The following is a 17,666-nucleotide window of genomic DNA, read 5'->3' on the forward strand; positions in this document are numbered from 1 at the left end:
CGATACACAATTGGGTATCATGTCTTCGTCGCATCTCGGCTGACATGGCTGCACGTGCAAAGCTATTCTACTTGTGGCAAAGCCGCTTCCACAAAAAAAGAACATCCGAGACCATTCCTGTTCCTAAATCTAAAAGGTGTCGATAAGCTTTTTTGGTGCTCATCCAAAAAAATTTCTCAGCATGATAGGGGCCCTTGGAGACACCCGAAAGTAGGGTAGTAGCAAAGAGATTCTAACTCGATAAAGCAGAATCTGACCTGTGTACGGTTGCGATGAGTTCCTCCTCTCTCCTGGCTTGTGTCTCAATCGTGCCGTCTTTCTCCTTCAGCAGAGCACAGCTGCCGTCCAGTTTTTTTTGTAAGCGTGACACTGTTCTCTCCAGATCCCGAGCTCTCAGCTGCACCGTTTCCAACTGAGCGCGCACCCACACAAAAAACAAACAAAACAAAGCACGACGCGCAAATTAGCGAATGAACTGTGCAAAATTTGTGTCGCAGTAAAACAAGTGTCGGTGCGCACTCGAACAAAAATTATGAGTAGGAAACTGTTTTACAAAAAGCGTTTTTTCTGTGCTTTTGTTTTTTTTCTTTTCTTTAACAGATTTAAAAACAATTGAATTGATGTCATTCTCCAGGTTGAAGTTGCTTGTGTGTACCTGCAGGGCCTGAACTTGTACCTCGCCCAGAGTTGGCAGGTCAGCGAGGTACTTCTCCAGAGTCTCGATGCGTTGCTGCTTTTCATGGTTCTGTTCGCTCTCCCGCTGGTATTTCTTTTTCAGGCTGCTGATGTAGCGATCCCTTGTCTTGATCTGGTGGCCCCAACACCGTGGGTTGATTTAAAAACATGGAGAAAAAAAAACAATAGAAGACAAAAGAAAAAGCTTTGTTGAGAAGAGGCAGTGGAAGTTTCCTCTCCTGCGGTTGTGAATGTGTGCTGCCCCGCTACCTTTTCCTCCAGTTTCCTGAGGTCTTCGGTGTATTTGTCAGTCGCTTGCTTGTAAAGCTCATTGAGATGAAGAACTTCCAGTTCGGACACTGCCAGCTTCCTGCTGAGGTCTTCATCGCAACGCAGTCGATCGGATGGTCCTTCCTTCACGGACTTCTGTTGGGCAAAAAATAAAGAATAATAATAATAAGCGTGACCACAAAGAGCGTCTCCAGATTCCACCCGCACAGTATTTCCGGCGGCTTGGGAAGAATCACCTTCATTGTCAGGATTTGAGGGTCTTCAAACCACCTGTGACTGTGCAGCACCTGCTGGGCTCTCAGCTCGTTTTCTCGAATGCGGGCGTGGAGCTGCAGGATCTGTTGCTTCTGTCTACAACAAAACAACAAGGGAACGCTCGACACCGACAGCATTACGGATAACGCCTTGAAGGCTAAGCAGTAGGAGAGCGTGGAAGGTGGCCACCGCTTACCGATCGATCTCCAGTTCTTTTTGTCTCAGCATTCCTTCTTTCACCTTCACCAGAGTGTTGACAAAATGGGACGTCCCCTGCAGCATCTGACAAATGCACGAGCAAGTCTTGTTTTCCCCAATGAAAAAAATGCCACAGACATTTGCGGTGCCCCCTTGAGGCGGTGGGGAAATAGCATCGAAAAATTTGGTGTGTGTGTGTGTGTGTGTGCGCGAGTGTGTTGGGGGAGGGATTTATTGATGGAGCTCGGATTGATTGCTTTTACCTGGTTGATGCCTTGTTCAAGTGCCGCTCCCTCTCCGCCGCAGACCTTTGCTTCGCCGCCACCGCCCTGGCCAAGTTCTCCTGCGCGCTCCGCTTTCGAGCTGTACTCCATCTGCTCCGTCAGCCACATTTGCGTGCGGACGGCCGGCTGAATCGGGGAGTCCCGGTCAACCGGGTGGCCAAGCGGCGAGTCCGCTAGCTTGGACAAACCGAGGCCGTGAACTTGACCGCCTCCCAACGGCAGTTTAGCTTCGGTTAAGCTACTACAGCTCGTGCCCAAGCCGCCGTGTTTAATGGGTGAGGAGAGGGTTGAGGACAGCGAGAGGTCCGTTTCCAAACCGGATTTACTGCTAGGTTTGCTCCAATAGCAAGGACCGGCACCGGGAGAGCGTTGCAATAAGCTATGAGAGAGCAAGGAGGAAGAGAGCGGTAAATACAGGTCCCGATTTAAAGCGCGGGGTTCTTTCCTGAAGCCCAAGAGCAGACCCCTGTCCAGGGAGCCGTGTGAACCTGGACTGTGATGCTGGACCGATGCCTTCCTGGAGTTCTTTTCAACACCGGAAGACAACTTGGTGAGGGAGGACCACCTTCGGATGGGCTGCTGGTCCTGCATGTCAACGCCGGTTTGTGCAGCGAGGGGCGACGTGGTTGCAGGGCTCAGCGGGCAAGAGTTGGCCCAACGACCCGTGCAGGTGAGTGAGCTTGTGGCTCTCAGACTGCCGCAGGATGGCTTGACGTGGACAACCGGCACACCGCCGCCAAAGCCATCTTCCTGACTGGAGTGACGACGGGACAGCGGTCGGAGAGATGAAGGCGTGGTGCTTGAACAGGAGTCATCTGAGGACACATGGCACACAATACAACTCATCAAGCATGTCATTCAACATTCCGACTGCACGATTTTGAAAACACAACATTTTTTTGGGGGCGGGAGGGGGGGGGGGTCTTTCCCAATTTACAGCATGACTTTGCCATAGAATCACTTCACTGTACCTTCCACGCTATCAGAGCAGTAGGTACCAATGCCGGTGTCACCGCTGTCTGACACGGCGCTGTGGCGACGTCCAAAGATGCTGTTTCCAGGTCCAGGCTGTTTGCTGTGCCACGATGATTCATGGCTTGGGATCCAGCCAGGAGAGCCGCCGCGACTTGAACCTTTAAAAAAAACATTGTGCAGTAGTCAGGGGTCCATATTCGTTAGTGTGAACCTTGATGAAGGAAAACAAGTATTTTCTTGAATGTTTGTCCTCCTTAAAGTGGCGTGAGGCCATTTAAAGATTTGAAAACAAATAAAAGGTTCTTACAAAGAACTCTAATATGGGCAGGGAGCCAGTGAAGGAAAGCCAGAGTAGGAGTTACATGCCAGTCAAGAGGCGAGCAGCAGCATTCTGGACCAACTGGAGATGCTTCATGGAGGATTGGCTGACTCCAAAGTCAAGTGCATTACAGTAAACCAGCTGGGTGATGTGACGAAGGGATGAGTAAATGTTTCAAAGTGCTATCCAGAGAAATTAGAAGCTTGAGTGTGTCCATACTTGCGCAAGTCCAATATACTCTGTTGATTTTACTTGGTCTGACGAACCCCCCCCCCCCCCCCCCCGTTCAGGTTATGTACACTTTTATATCGACGATAGATAGATAGAAGCTTCTCTCCGCCACGCGACGCTTTCGTGCGGTATTGCCGCGAACGCGGTGACGTAAATTCAAGTCGTCGCAGTTCGGCCTTTTAAATCAACGAACGTCATTAATCTGCTTCCACGCATGCATCGACAAGCAAGTCACAATATTATGGCACGTTCATTTACAGAACGATAACAAAATCTCACCTGTTTTATTAGAATCGTATCCATCGTCAAGATCACCTCTGTTCCACATTGGCAGTGGGAAGATGTTTTACGTAACAGCCGGAAAACAGCTTTGCGGTCGGAAAGGGGAAGAAAAAAAACCCTCAGTGGAATAAGGAGGGCAGTGAGGGATTTAGACGCGATTATTATCCAATTTGCGACATTTGAGCACGATACAACAGCTGCGGGGCCCTAACTGGATATCTTTTGTCTCGAGACATTATCAAGTAACGGTCTCCTTTCTCTAACTTCCACGTGATGACTTCCGGAGTGGAAGTGACGTCACTCGCTCCCTCCACGACGCCTTAAAAACAGCTTTAAAAAAAAGACATTTACACACACTCACATTTTATATATACTGTATATATATATATATATATATATATATATATATATATATATACTGTATAGTTGTGACCTCGTCACATATACACACACACAATTTATTTGGGCAATGTATTTATTGTATTGGGTACAATACAATAAATACGTTGCCCAAATACAATACAACATCTAACAATATAACATGCAAAGAATAGCTGAGATTATAGACTTATGTGGAAGGCTGGAGCCTGACTTGCACCCCCCCCCCCTTCTCAAAAATGCCTTCTAATAATTTAATGAATGAGATTGCCCACCAACAAGTTTTAATCAGCAATGGTTTTCAGTGCCCCTCAACATATTTTTGACAATGATTGAAAAAAGGTCTTCACTTGGTCATAGAAAAATACAACGTGCCATTTATAATGTAGTTGAGTTTATTTGCAGTTCATTTGCATATGTAGAGAAGGTCAAAGAACTGCAGAGCGAGATCTAACCTGCGAGATCGAGGGCTGTCGGCCTCCCGAGACATTTCAAACAATTTATGACCTTTTAAAAAGTGGACGAATTTTCAAGTGGGCCTTTCGTCCTTGCGTTTTCTTGCCGGCAGCCCTCAAACGAAAAGGTTTGGACACCCCCTGGTCTACATGGTCCCTTAGCCGATATAACAAGTGAACACCGTGCGTCACTGCCAGAAGAGAAGGAAGGTATTTCTGGAAGTTCGCAAGTGAAACCGCGAATCCGAACGGGCCCATTCACTCGGAAAGAAACGAGCCAGCGCCCCTCCTTTTGCGATGCCTCAACTTTAAGATCATCAGATGCGATATTTCAGTGATGTTGAGCATGACAGAAAAGACCGCCATGGCCAACATAAAGACGATGAAGACGTTTTTCTCAGTGGGGCGGCTGATGAAGCAGTTGGTGTCGGTCATACAGCTTCCGCCTCGGAACGTAATCTTTTCCGGCATGAGAATGGAGCCGTAGATGAAGTACTGGCCCGCGACGAAGGCCGCTTCCAGCAAGATCTTCAACAGAAGCTGCATCAGGTAGCTGAACAAAAGGAAGCCTTTGAGCTTCACCTTGCCGTGTTCGTCGGAATATTTGGGCGACTTGAGCGTCTTGGTCAGGTCCCGTTTTTGCTGCAGGTGTCGCCGAAGCTTATTCTCTCTCCGGATGACAAGCAGGACGTGACCCAAATAGATGAACGTGGGCGTCGAGACCGTGAGGATCTGGAGCACCCAGAAGCGCGTGTGAGATACGGGGAAGGACGCATCGTAGCAAGCGTTCTTGCAGCCGGGGCTTTTGGTGTTGCAGTCCATGTTTGCTTGTTCGTCTCCCCATATTCTGTCCACGCCGGCCGCCAGGATGAAGATCCTGAAGACGAAAAGAACGCTCATCCAGACCTTGCCAAATATCGTCGAGTGCGATTCGACCTTGTCCAACATCTCCGACAGGAAGGACCACTCCCCCATGATGGCAGCGGATCTCTGGCGGGCCTGGGGGAGGATGACACCACAGCCACACGCGGTGAGCCAAATGACCCGCAAAACCGCCGCCGCGCCGCGAGAACTCATTCCGGCAGACGGCGAGCGAACCGACGTTTGGGTCCTGCGAGCGGCGTGGCGCGCACTCGCCACCGCTGCGCGCAAAACGCTTTTTCTTCCCTTTCCCTTTCTCTGGCGGTCACCAGCTTCATTTCCGCACGAGCGACTACGTTTCCCGTCTATCGTCGCGTTGGGCGCAACCGTGTCAAAGTTCGGTCTGACGCTATTTCGTCTCTTTGACATCCGTAGTTCTCGCTATTCATGAAATCTCACACTTGGGTTCCTCATTTCCTTGAATTGTTTTTTTTTTTTTGTCGCTTCTTTACAAAATCACATGAAATAGTTGGTCACCCGCCTCCTTAGCTTTACTCTGTCCTGTATTCTACGTTCAATTGGGTCTGCACTGCACGGTTTATATTGCGACGGCACACACTATCTATGACGATAGGACATTGCTACACGTTCATACGATCGAGGCACTTCAATAAATGGGTTTAAAGCGGACGAGAACCCACCTATCATATTCGCACCCTTGAAAAAAAAAAATGATGGTCGTGTTTAAAAATCCTTTCTGAATTCTGTCCATCACGCAACTTGAATGAAGTGACCCGATCTCGGGTTCAAATCACTTGCTCTCATTTCTCTCAGCGGGCTCGTGATCAACACGTCGCTAATGCCGAATCGTGTCAAACCGCTCCGACGGATCCGTTGTCATCTAACGCGAGCTTTTCCCCAGGTTGGTCCATTCAATTCTATTCTATTGAAACACGAACGTTTCAGAAATGACAACGACGGGTCCTACCGAAGCAAAGGGTTCCCGCTTTCTTCTGTCCTCGTGCGCCCTGCAGAACGATTTCACTTCTCTTATAGCGTCGCTTGATTTTGCCGCATCATCAGATTTCTTTTTATACGCCGACCCGCTCGCACTCTCACGCGGTGATGACGACTCACGCTGAGGAAGAACAGCTTTGTTACAGGCAGCGGGCAACACCTTGCTCTTCCAAAATGCGTGAATAACTCGCACTCCTTTTGCATTGCAATGAAACCGCGTTCAGTCGCTCCCAAGTATGAAACCAAAGTCAACGATTTCTTTTCAGTCGCTTGGGGTACGAAGTCTCCATTCTGCTCTTATTCAATCCGTACCGTGCTCATATTTAGTTATGCTGTATAACTTCCCCATGCTTGCGGTGTAGCTCGGCGTCCTCGTAACAATCATCACTTAGAATTGGAATACTCCCAACCGAAGACGCGCAAACTTTGGAATGCGCCAAGCTGAGAATCGCTTTAGGAAAAACCAAAGTTACGATGTCACAATTTGTGTCTCGGTACCGCCGTTCTGATAATATAAAAATGATGCGATTCTCTCCCTGCTTCGCACTCGTGACACGCGGCCGTTGTCTGTAATTCGCCGGTGCCCGGAATATTCTGTTATTAAGAGCTTTGAAGAAAATATTTGGATTACAAACATTCTCCTGGTCCGAAATTCAACGAGGAAAGGCCACTTTTCCCCAACAGGTGTCGGTTCGCAGGAAAGACATGCTCATCTGGCCTGGATCGAGACCAAAACCGTGTTAGACCACCTTTTAGTCAGCATAACATTTAGTCCGTCACCAAATGATGCTTTTTTTTTTTTTTTGCCGTGCCGCTTTGAAGAAAAGGCCGCCCAAAGCTTTTCGTTTGAGGGCCGTCGACAGAAAAATGCAAGGATGAAAGGGCCGCTGAAAAATTGGGCCACATTTTGAAAAGTCTGTCAAGAAACGTTTCACTCGGCTGCACCCAAAAAAAAAAAAAACAAAAAAAAACCTTTCTTTGCAGGCTTTGCAAATGAATGCACGTCCGAGTTCACGTCCGAAGGGAGTGACGCGAGTGACGCGCCGTCTGGGCGTGGGCTGCGCCCTCGACAGTGGGAGGTTAAGTTTACTGAGGGAACAAATGCGAGTTACGCAGTGTGACTTAGCCCGCCTCAGTACCAGGAAATTGAACTGATGAAATGCTTGAAAATAATCACGAGTTGGACACAGCGAAACAAGAGGCGCTTATGCAGATGTGAGTCAATCAGGCCGCACCCATTTCACTTGGACGTATTTAAGTCTCGTCCTAGTGGTCGAAACAACTGATTATTTTGCTTTTCTTTTCTTCCTGGCAACTGGAAGCGTGTCAGGCAAGTATTTCTTTTTGGATGTTGAAATAATACCGATTTGTTATGTTTTGTTCAAATGAAGTACCGGCGAGTAAGTATCATGCTTCCCCAGCTCGGCCTACATTTACGCTGTGCTCATCAACAATACCTCCGGTTTGTGTTGGCCGCTTCATTTCAGAATGCTTTTGGTCCGCTTGACCTCTTAAAAGGGGGGGGACAAACATACAGTTGAGTTTTTTTCCGATGTAAAGAAACTAAGTTCTTTGTTTTGCGTATTTGGAATAGAATTGAATACAACTTTGTCAAATGTGCTGTACGAACGTGTAACATACAGCACAGATGAAATTTCTTCCCTCTCAACTTAAAACAGAAAAAAAAAAACAGAGTCGCCGCTTGAAATTGAAATGGACTTACATGTGACAGGAGAAGTCAACCAATCTCTTTTTTTTTTTTCGTCAATGACACTGAAAAAAGATTTTGTTGAATTTACTCCATTTTATTTCGTTAAGGAATAAAAAAGTTTTGGTTGGGAGAGTTTCCAGCTCACCCATGACGCTGGTCGGAATAAGTCACATTTTCGGGAACCCCCCCCCACCTCTTTATGATCGAGCGAAATGTTGTTTCCTTACCTTTGACACCAGGATGCCTTCCTCTCCCGCAGATGTTAGTTCTTGGCCATGGGCGACTGGTCGTACCTGTCCAATCTTCTCCACAAGGTCCAAGCTCATTCCACCGTGGTGGGAAAGATCTGGATGAGCGTCCTCTTCGTGTTCAGGATCTTCGTCCTGGGCGCTGCCGCAGACAACGTGTGGGGGGACGAATTGTCCGAGTTCTACTGCGACTCGAAAGAACCGGGATGCAAAAACTCCTGCTATAACTGGTTGTTCCCCATGTCCTACGTGCACTACTGGGTGCTGCAAATCACGTTCGTGTCGACCCCCACGCTGGTCTACCTCGGCCACGCCGTCTTCATCATCCACAAGGAGAAGAAAACGATGCAGCTGGAGCAGAGCAAGATGAACGGGAAGGCGGCAAAGGCATCCAAGTACACGGACGAAAGAGGCAAGGTGAAAATTAAAGGCCTCTTGTTTTACACGTACCTGACCCAGCTGGTGTTCAAGATCATCCTGGAGGCGGGATTCACCGTCGGACAGTTCTACGTCTTCGGCCCTCTGAAGGTGGTCTCGGATTTCCACTGTAAGAATTCGCCGCCTTGCGCGCTGGGGAGCGGTTCCAGGTGTTACGTTTCTCGCCCCACCGAGAAGACCGTCTTCATCTACTTCATGCTGGCGGTTTCGGGCGTTTCGGCGCTCCTCAATGTCGTGGAGATTGCGTACCTGCTGTGCAACAAGAGGCGAAGCGCAAAGAAAAAGCCGGCGGCCGCACCTCACGTGCTCGCCGCTCCGCCGTGTGCGCCGCCGGCCAAGCCCACCTGGGGAACAAACCAATACAGGGGTTACCCTCTGCTGCCTCTACATTCTCAGGTCACCTCGCGCTTAAGCGGCGATGACGCTCACATCCACTCGGAGTGAAAACGAGGACAACTCGAGCATCAAACGTACCGTTATTTCCTACTGCTGTTCTTCCGAGAGGTGTCATTAAACGTGCGTGTGTGTGTGTGTCTATATAAGCTTTTATGTGAACTCGTGTAAACTCTTGTGGTCAGTCCCCAAAATGGATTTTTTTTTTTTTTATTCCTCTTGTATTTGACTCCGAAACTTCAAGTTGAATTAAAATGCTTGTCAATTCAATGTCAGTTTAAATTCCGCTGTAGGTTTCTTAAAAATAAAAAAAAAGCACCGATACGCGATCTGTGCAAAGTTAGAAGGAGCAAAAATATCCCCCAAAATATCCTTGACCTCAGTTACCTTGGCCACGTTGTCAGAACTGGGGATGTTTTATGGGACACTTTTAAGCGTACGTGTCTGCATCTATAAATTCACTTGAAGATTGATTGCCTGGTGAGTTGCGCAAAGGCAGGCGGCGCTTTTTGGTGGTCGGTGAAGATTCATCACAAAGAAAACGACTCGTTTCACCCGCCGGTTTCATTTCTATGGCATTTACGGTGGCGAACCCGATAGACGTACAAAAAACAGAAACCGATCGGCAACAATTTGCGCTCCAGTCCAGAGCCCCTTTACTTGTAGTGTATAATTCAGCCGCCAGATGGCAGCATATACGGGCAAATCGAAACAAGAAAAGTTCACAGAGAATAAAATCATTTCCTTCCAAAGTTTGTCTTATGAGCACGTTTTGTGGGCAGTGTTCAAAACATTAAAATCACACCTTTGACGCGACATGTACAAGTCACACGTGATGGGGCTTTTTAAAAGCAAACAAGTGGCAGGCTTCGTTTTGCTGAAACGAGATGGCAAATGTTTTAGTGTGAAACAGCTCAAGCATCGGCGTTAATTTATTTCCTTTTTTTTTTTTTTTTACACTTTCCCGAAAATTATTTAAAAAGTCACACACTTGTTGGTTATTTCGAATAACTAACTTTCTGCGGTGCTTTTTCTGTTGGCGTGCCTTTTTTTTTTTTTTTTTTTCATTCTCGCGGAGCGCGAGAGGGTCTCGGTCTTGACGTCAAGGTCAGGTGACTCCCTCTTCTGACGGGACACTTATAAGGGAAGTTTGATAACTTGGGCTCAGTTTCCCGTCCGTTCTCAAACTTGGATGTGGACCTCTCTGGAGAGAGATTTCCAGTTGACATCACGGAAAGAGCCCCACCGGGCTCCCTGTTTTCCACTTTGTAACTTTCCAGGTGAGTTTGAAGCTTCAAATGGTACGTTTCATTCTAAGTTGCTATGTTCTTGTGACAGAGAGACACAGAAGTGTGCTTTTTCAACATTGGAATTGGTGCAATTGTTTACAAGAGTGATTGAAACATGGCCCCACACCGTCATGGTCTGTACATCTTGTTTATGTGGGAGGCAACTTTTAAGATGTGTGGAACGACGGACCGCCGATCCTGTTCCTTGAACCTTTGGAGCGAAAGATGTGATTTTACTCCCGGGCTTATTCCCCAGTCAGTTTAGAGCTGTTAAACGACCTCAAAAATGTTGCAAACCTCCAAGTGGGACTTGCTTTTCCCATTCATCCCCTGTGCGTTGCGCCCGTGCGGGCCTTTGTGTTCGACATGTCGGTGCCGCGGTGCCGTCGCAAATCATTTACCACCAAAACCGCTCATGTAGAAAGTGGCGGGAATTTCAGTTTCTCATAACTACGGCAGCATTTATCGTCTTTCATGGCACGGACTTTGTTTGAGTGGCTGACTAACCTTAAAAGAACTCGGGACTAAAATCCGCTCAGGTTCACGTGCTTCTAGTTTCCAGGTTTCAGATTAGCGGCCTCCAAATGAGGGCAATGGAAAAACATAAGTAAAAGCAGCCGTCTTAAAACTTTTAATACGCTGTACAACACTGGAGGTGTTGAATAGAGGTGTCCAAACTACGGCCCAGGGCCACTGGCGGCCCGCTATCCATTTTTCAGTGGCCTGCGACGTGACAAAAAAAACAAAAAACAATAAAATGACATTTGCCATGGGCCGCCAGGTTAGTTTCAAAGAGTTTTTTCCCCCACTTTGTACTCGATGGCTGATTGACGAAGACATCACATGAAGGATCCTCAAGTAACGGTCACAAAAACCGTCACTTTACGACAGTTTGTTTCTTTTTTGGGGGTTCTGAATGTGGAGATGGGAGCGCAGAGCCGGATCAAGCCTGAGAGAGAGAGAGGGGGCTGTTGGCCACCCCCAAAAATCCTCAACTATTTTCCTCAACGCCTTTAATAGAAAGCTGATGAAATTAAGGAGACAAACGCATTCTTGACTGACTTTAGGGGGATTAAAAAAAAAGTGCAGCGGTTGTAGGGCGGCCCTTTGATCCTTCCATTTTTCTGTTGGCGGCCCTCAAACTGAAAAGTTTGGACACCGCTGATGTCGAGGCTTCTTCTTTTTTTTTTTTTTTTTGTTGCTCACTTTGCCTAGCAGTCTTCATATGTATGTTCTGTGAAATATTTACATTTTCGGTATTCGTCTTTCTTCCCCAGAAACGCAGATGAGTGCGGGCAGGGTTTCGTCATTTGCGGGTATCACGATTTGCTTTGCCTCCATTTGGGGAATGCCATGAAGCCGACAATATTTCAACGGTCGCGGGCAGGAATGCGTCACGGCGTTTGCGTGCGGGACGTTTGCACGGACTTGCATTCACTTGAGGTTGCTCTTCCCATCCCGAAACATCAAGCTCCCCTCGCTCGCTAAGGTCCGGAGGATTCAAAAGCGCCAAGATGTCAGTCCTGCGCCTGACTGTTGCCGCATTCTCACAATCGGCATCCAAATTCCACGTGACCCCGTTTCGCTCGTCAAAATAAACCGCACGGACGGACGGCATTCGCCGTCCGACCGTGTTGCGTCACAACGGTTTGGCGGCAGGCCGGCGCAAAGAAGCTCACGGCAGGGGCGCAGCTGCGAAAGTGTACTTGAAACACTGCACAATAGGCACATTGAGCGCAGGGAGGAAACGGCAAAAACCGAAACGCACGGCTGGTCGGTTTGCGAAAGGACCCAAACGGGTTCGGGGACGAGCATTCTCACTTGGCCCGAGCTCAAGGGACCGCAGAAAATGAGAGCAGCGGGAAAGTACTTAAGCTCAAATCCCCTCATGTGACCGACCGAATGAAATGTTTCGACTCGGGAGCTGCCACCGGTTTGATCTGGAATGAGGCAAAGTGAACACCTTCCTTCCGAAAAGGTTCAAAATAGTCCATTGTAAAAAGCCCGCAGCTTCTGTTTTCTATTCTTGACGTTCTCTTTGCGCATTGCTACCTCAAAGGCTCTTTTTTCAAAGAGCCCTTGGCTGGTTTTATGCAAGACAAAGCCAATGGACAGCCAAACATGCAGAAATGACCCTTTGATGCGATCTTGGCTCAAATTGTCCCTTCAAGCGCTTTCGCCGAAATCTCCGGAGACCTACTGCACGTTTACAGCTCAACTCACTCAATCCCAAAGACAGATTTGGACGTCTTTGAACGGTCCAGACATTCAATCGCAGGCCCTTACTTTCATTCGATTCGGACCGAACGAAGCGCGCTTCGCGGCGGGAGCTTTTGCGGCAAATAGCGGCGATGACGGGTTCCGCCGGGAAATCGGGTGGAACGCTTCCAATTCTTACACGTGGGTTTGCTTTCCCGTTGCAGCCGAGTCTCCCGGACGATGGGCGACTGGAGCGCTCTCGGTCGTTTGCTGGACAAGGTCCAGGCTTATTCCACCGCCGGGGGGAAGGTCTGGCTCTCCGTCCTCTTCATCTTCAGAATTCTGGTCCTGGGCACGGCGGTCGAGTCCGCCTGGGGGGACGAGCAGTCGGCCTTCAAATGCAACACCCAACAACCCGGTTGCGAGAACGTCTGCTACGACAAGTCCTTCCCCATCTCCCACGTGCGATTCTGGGTCCTCCAGATTATCTTCGTGTCCACCCCGACGCTGCTGTACCTGGCTCACGTCTTTTACCTGAACCGGAAGGAGCAGAAACTGAACCGGAAGGAGGAAGAGCTGAAAGTGGTCCAAAACGACGGCGGCGACGTCGACCTGCCGCTGAAGAAAATCGAAATGAAAAAGCTGAAGTACGGCATCGACGAGCACGGCAAAGTCAAGATGAAGGGGGCGCTGCTGCGCACCTACATCGTCAGCATTTTTTTCAAGTCCATGTTCGAAGTGGGCTTTCTGGTGATCCAGTGGTACATGTACGGCTTCAGCCTGTCGGCGGTCTACACCTGCGAGAGGTCCCCGTGCCCGCACAGGGTGGACTGTTTCCTGTCCCGCCCCACCGAGAAGACCGTTTTCATCATCTTCATGCTGGTGGTCTCTCTGGTGTCGCTGCTGCTCAACGTCATCGAGCTCTTCTACGTCTTCTTCAAGAGGATCAAAGATCGGGTCAAGGGCCAGCAGCAGTCGGCGTTCTACGCCAGCGGGGGCACTTTGAGCCCGACCCCCAAGGAACTCTCCACCACCAAGTACGCGTACTACAACGGCTGCTCTTCGCCCACCGCCCCGCTCTCGCCCATGTCCCCTCCGGGTTACAAGTTGGCCACGGGAGACAGGGGCACGGGCTCCTGTCGCAATTTCAACAAACAGGCCCATGAGCAGAACTGGGCCAACTACTCGGCGGAGCAGAACCGCCTTGGCCAGCTTGGAACGGGAACAGGCGGCGGCGGAGGCGGAGGCGGCGGCAGCACCATCTCAAACTCCCACGCGCAAGCCTTCGACTTCCCCGACGACACCCACGAGCACAAGAAACTGTCCTGCCACGCCGGGCACGAGATGCAACCTCTGCCGCCGATGGACGCCAGGCCCTGCAGCCGGGCCAGCAGCCGCATGAGCAGCCGGGCCAGGCCGGACGACCTGGACGTGTAAACCTGACCATCGGGAAAACCGCGCTCGCTGTTTTTTTTTTGTCATCGAGACTCTTAGTTCGGCGAGAGACGTGATAACTCGTTACGTTCACACTGTCAAAAGGTACACATTTCTCCTAGGTTTTGATGACTTTCCATTAGCTTACTTCCACCGACCCGAGCCCGCCCCGTAGAAGTGGGCCGGAGGCGGCCGCGCTCACGAGATCCAGCGGGACGGGTTCGGTTCCGGTTCGGTTGGAACTCGCTCGCCGGGCTACCGGCGTGTCACAAGTTCAAGCGAGACCGTCGGTTGACGTCATGCCTCATTTGCCAACGGCGCACGCCGAGGCCGTCCGCTCATTGAACAGCAATTTGACTCGTGTTTTGATGGGCGCCCGTTCGTCAGGATGCTAGCAACGGGGCGGCGCCGGCAATTTTGGAGCTGCGTATGAAAAATGAGCAGTGGTCTCAATACTCCAACGTCAATCGCAAGTGGCCACTCCAAATCGCCAACTCTTTTCCGACAGAAAGCTGACCATCTACAATTGCTTTCTCGACTGACTTTAGCGCGTTTCAAAAAGCGGACGCATTTTAAAATGCCCCCCCCCCCCCCCCTGAGTGGCTTCCTCGGCCACGTTGGGCTGGAAAACTCAAGATGATGGAGAGTTCAAATATGGACATTAAAAAAAATAATAAAATAATGGCCACTGCCGCCAATGGGGCGCCGGGCCTTTCCAAAAAAGGTTTCGGGGAGCTTGCCGAATATTCTTTGGAAAGAAACCACTCCGATCAACAATTGACCACTACTCAGTATCCGACTGATCGTATTTCAACTTCCCACAAAGCGTCGATTGGCCATTTCGACAGTCGTAACGGCACTCAGTCTGGATGTGCTTTTCCTGATAAACTTTGAATTGATGCGCTATTTTTTTTTCTTCTTAAAGGAGCGCGCGAATGGCAGGAATGATGGAGCAGGCCGATGGTTGCTTAAATCATCGCTTCCTTTTTTTGTGGGAAGTTGGGAGACAGTAGAAAGGTTTTATTCTTTTTTTAAAAATATTTGTGTGAATGATCTCTTTAGCGTGTTTTTTTTTTTTTTTTTTTGTCTAAGACTCAATGTCAGCATTGCTGCTTGAGAAATAGTTAGTACTGTAAATCAAGCTAACTGTCACAATGAAAATGTGAGTTTTTAGAAGACTTCTCGGTAGGTCCGGACTAATATTTAGTCACTTGTATGTAAATACATGCCAGCGTAGCTCCACAACGACAAAAGATTTCCAATCCATCTCCGTTTGCGCTTTGGGAACGCGTCGGTGCATCGTTCCGTCGGTACGCGGATGTGTCACGGATCTTCCGGCTACAATGGCATTTGCACTGAGATGTTCCAATGACGCACCCACGACGTGAGGAGGGTTTTCCGATATTACATGTTGCTAATTTATTCTAGAGCGGAGAAATCACGACAGCGCAGTAACACCAGCGATTCGACTGCTTGTCGCGGGCCAGATGTTCATATTCCACCGACAACGCGGGAGAAATAGTCATTTGTTAGCGTAGTTCAGACGGCGCCGATCCACGTACAACGCGCGTGCGTGACGGCAAAGCAAAATCTCAGTCATTGTATCTGTGAGAACCCTTTTAACCAATAAATGTTTTCTTCATTCTTCACGACGGGATGGAGTGGTTCATCGGTTTGGATTTTGCCGCCAAAGCCCTCTTTTCTCGGTGACGCGGGGTGCTCCTCAAGATTCTATTCCTCACATCAAAAAAAGAGCAAGCGGCACAGCCACTGTGAGGCCAAGCAGACGTCGTTTGAAAAAAAAAAAAAAAAAAAAACTTTTATGGACTGTTTTTTTAAAAAGGTGCACTTTATATTATATACACACACACATATATATATATACACACACACACACACACACCTGGCAGCAGAGGGTTAGAGCGCAGCCTTGACCTTCAAAATAAGGCTCCTCGACCCAGTCAGGAGCCTTATTTTGAAGGTCACACGTGACCAGGAAGTAGTGAGAGCTCCGATGAGGGCTGAAGCGACAGACGAAACTGTCAGCCAGGCAAGAGTTATTCTCTTCAAAAAAAATAAAAATAATAATAATAATACGAAAACCTTTATTAGTCTCGCAATGGAGAAATTCCCAATTCACAGCAGCAAAGTTATGAAAGGAAGAAGTAGAATAACAAAATATAGGAGCTGCTGGAAAGGCAGCCACTGTCGCGGCGCCATTTTGAAGTCAAAATAACAAAAATAACACAACACAACACAACACAAAAAAGGGTCATATGAAACCTAATTGTAAGTTCGTACACATATTCACGGTAGGGCAGCGTTTTCAGTTCTACGGAACAGACCGCCGGAGAATTTCAGGGCTTTTTTTGGTTTTCACAGCGGGCTCAAGACTAATGTTGCCTTTGTTATGTACCACTTTAAAAAAAAAAAAAAAAAAAAAGCATATCAGCAATTTGAAATGCATTTTCGAGGTCAAAACGTGGTTTTGGGAAGACAGGAACATGACGCAGGGTCAGGGTCAGGTCGAAGTGAAATAACGCATTAGCGGTTCATTTGACGTCATTGACTTAAGTCGTTTCCACCAACTGGCACATCCGCGCATAAAGAGTCCGACTTCTTGTCAACGGCAGTCAAGTACTCGCTCCGATCATGCGAAATTTCACATGCCCACTTTGAAAATGCTCGCTTCCTTCACGTTGACATTCTTCCTTCGTGACCAAGTCGATGTTGTGCCGCGACGTACCGGAATAGGCGCGAAACATCGCCGAGATCATTTTGATCCTGCCGTTCGTAACCGCGTCTCTCGGCGATTCCGTTATTCTTTCCTCGGAATTTCTCTCTTGTTCGCCGCCGACATGAAGAGAGAAGCGGGCCAACTCCCGCTGGCGCGGTTGCCCAACACCGCATAAACCCAATCCCCGTCCGCAATAAGGCCTGCGGGTATTCGGCTCGGAGCTTGACTGGAGCGTTGATAAAAGCTTCCGAGAGATGTCGTTAAATTTCATTACAAGAAAGGACAGCGCTCTTTTTCATTTCTCCCTTGAATCTTTCCATCGCACTAAATCAAACCACATGTTGCGCGCGCTGGCGCAACGGCACGAAGACCACATGTGTCAGAGTTGAAACAAAAAACAAAACAAAGGTAGAGGGGCAAATGGGAATTGTAAACTTCGCCAGTGAATTTTACACCCAGACACCACAACTCGACAAATAATGATTAGAGAATATAAATGTATTAATAACCTCCCCTATATTTCTTCAAGCATGTGGAAACTCTGAACAGGATGCCGCTGGATGTTCATCGTTTTGGTTTATCTAAAACATTGAGGAAGAACCCCCCCCCAAAAAAAAAAACGGTATATTCAGGGTGACACAGCAACTCATTCCATCATTCTCACAGACTTTCCCAGAAACAAATTGGAAGCTTTCCAAGCGCTCCGATAAATCAAAGCGTGACCACTCGAGTTGATTTCTGCACTGTCACCCCGATGAGGTTGCCCGGCAACAGATACGCTCAGCCCAAAATAGTTTTGACGGCCTTCGAACCGCGACACTAAAATATGACGTATTCGCGAAATCTACGCATGACAATTCATCTTCGAAATAAAGCTTCCGGAAACCTCTCATACAAACGCGGGCTTCCGCGTGAGAGCGGAAGGGACGCGCGAGAAGGTGACGCTGAAGCGCCGGTGGTTCGCCGGGCTGTCCGTTGCCAGCGCTCGAGGCCACC

At 48.7% G+C, this 17,666-nt stretch overlaps 4 protein-coding genes across 6 annotated transcripts in view; 2 read left to right on the top strand and 2 right to left on the bottom strand.

Annotated features, from left to right (window-relative positions):
- Positions 1-3,777, bottom strand: part of cep85l (centrosomal protein 85L) — a 17,031-nt gene extending 13,254 nt beyond the window's left edge. For all 3 annotated transcript variants that reach the window (XR_015097571.1, XR_015097570.1, XM_086099678.1), the window contains exons 1-8: positions 3,508-3,777; positions 2,675-2,836; positions 1,683-2,518; positions 1,418-1,503; positions 1,203-1,317; positions 946-1,101; positions 656-808; positions 258-412 (exon numbers count right to left, since the gene is read on the bottom strand). Coding sequence is in view for 1 of the 3 variants with exons in the window: in XM_086099678.1 (XP_085955804.1) it covers positions 258-412; positions 656-808; positions 946-1,101; positions 1,203-1,317; positions 1,418-1,503; positions 1,683-2,518; positions 2,675-2,836; positions 3,508-3,556 (1,712 nt within the window). In the remaining 2 variants the exon portion in view is untranslated. The remainder of the gene's footprint in view (positions 1-257; positions 413-655; positions 809-945; positions 1,102-1,202; positions 1,318-1,417; positions 1,504-1,682; positions 2,519-2,674; positions 2,837-3,507) is intronic.
- A 488-nt stretch (positions 3,778-4,265) lies between these two features.
- LOC147187368 (gap junction Cx32.2 protein-like) lies at positions 4,266-5,318 on the bottom strand. Its single transcript, XM_086099690.1, has one exon. It carries the CDS (start codon positions 5,316-5,318, stop codon positions 4,602-4,604), a length of 717 nt encoding a protein of 238 aa, XP_085955816.1. The 3' UTR covers positions 4,266-4,601.
- A 2,889-nt stretch (positions 5,319-8,207) lies between these two features.
- LOC147187369 (gap junction Cx32.2 protein-like) lies at positions 8,208-9,160 on the top strand. The gene has a single exon (XM_086099689.1). It carries the CDS (start codon positions 8,208-8,210, stop codon positions 9,060-9,062), a length of 855 nt encoding a protein of 284 aa, XP_085955815.1. The 3' UTR covers positions 9,063-9,160.
- Positions 9,161-10,051: 891 nt separating this feature from the next.
- gja1b (gap junction protein alpha 1b) lies at positions 10,052-15,585 on the top strand. The gene is made up of 2 exons (XM_086100313.1): positions 10,052-10,291; positions 12,724-15,585. The coding sequence occupies exon 2, from the start codon at positions 12,740-12,742 to the stop codon at positions 13,934-13,936; it is 1,197 nt and encodes a 398-aa protein (XP_085956439.1). The 5' UTR covers positions 10,052-10,291; positions 12,724-12,739; the 3' UTR covers positions 13,937-15,585.
- The last annotated feature ends 2,081 nt before the right edge of the window (positions 15,586-17,666 follow it).

Source organism: Hippocampus guttulatus, chromosome 20 (genome assembly GCF_054856545.1).
Source record: "Hippocampus guttulatus isolate MCC_2025c chromosome 20, RoL_Hgut_1.0, whole genome shotgun sequence".
Classification (NCBI taxonomy): Eukaryota; Metazoa; Chordata; class Actinopteri; order Syngnathiformes; family Syngnathidae; genus Hippocampus; species Hippocampus guttulatus.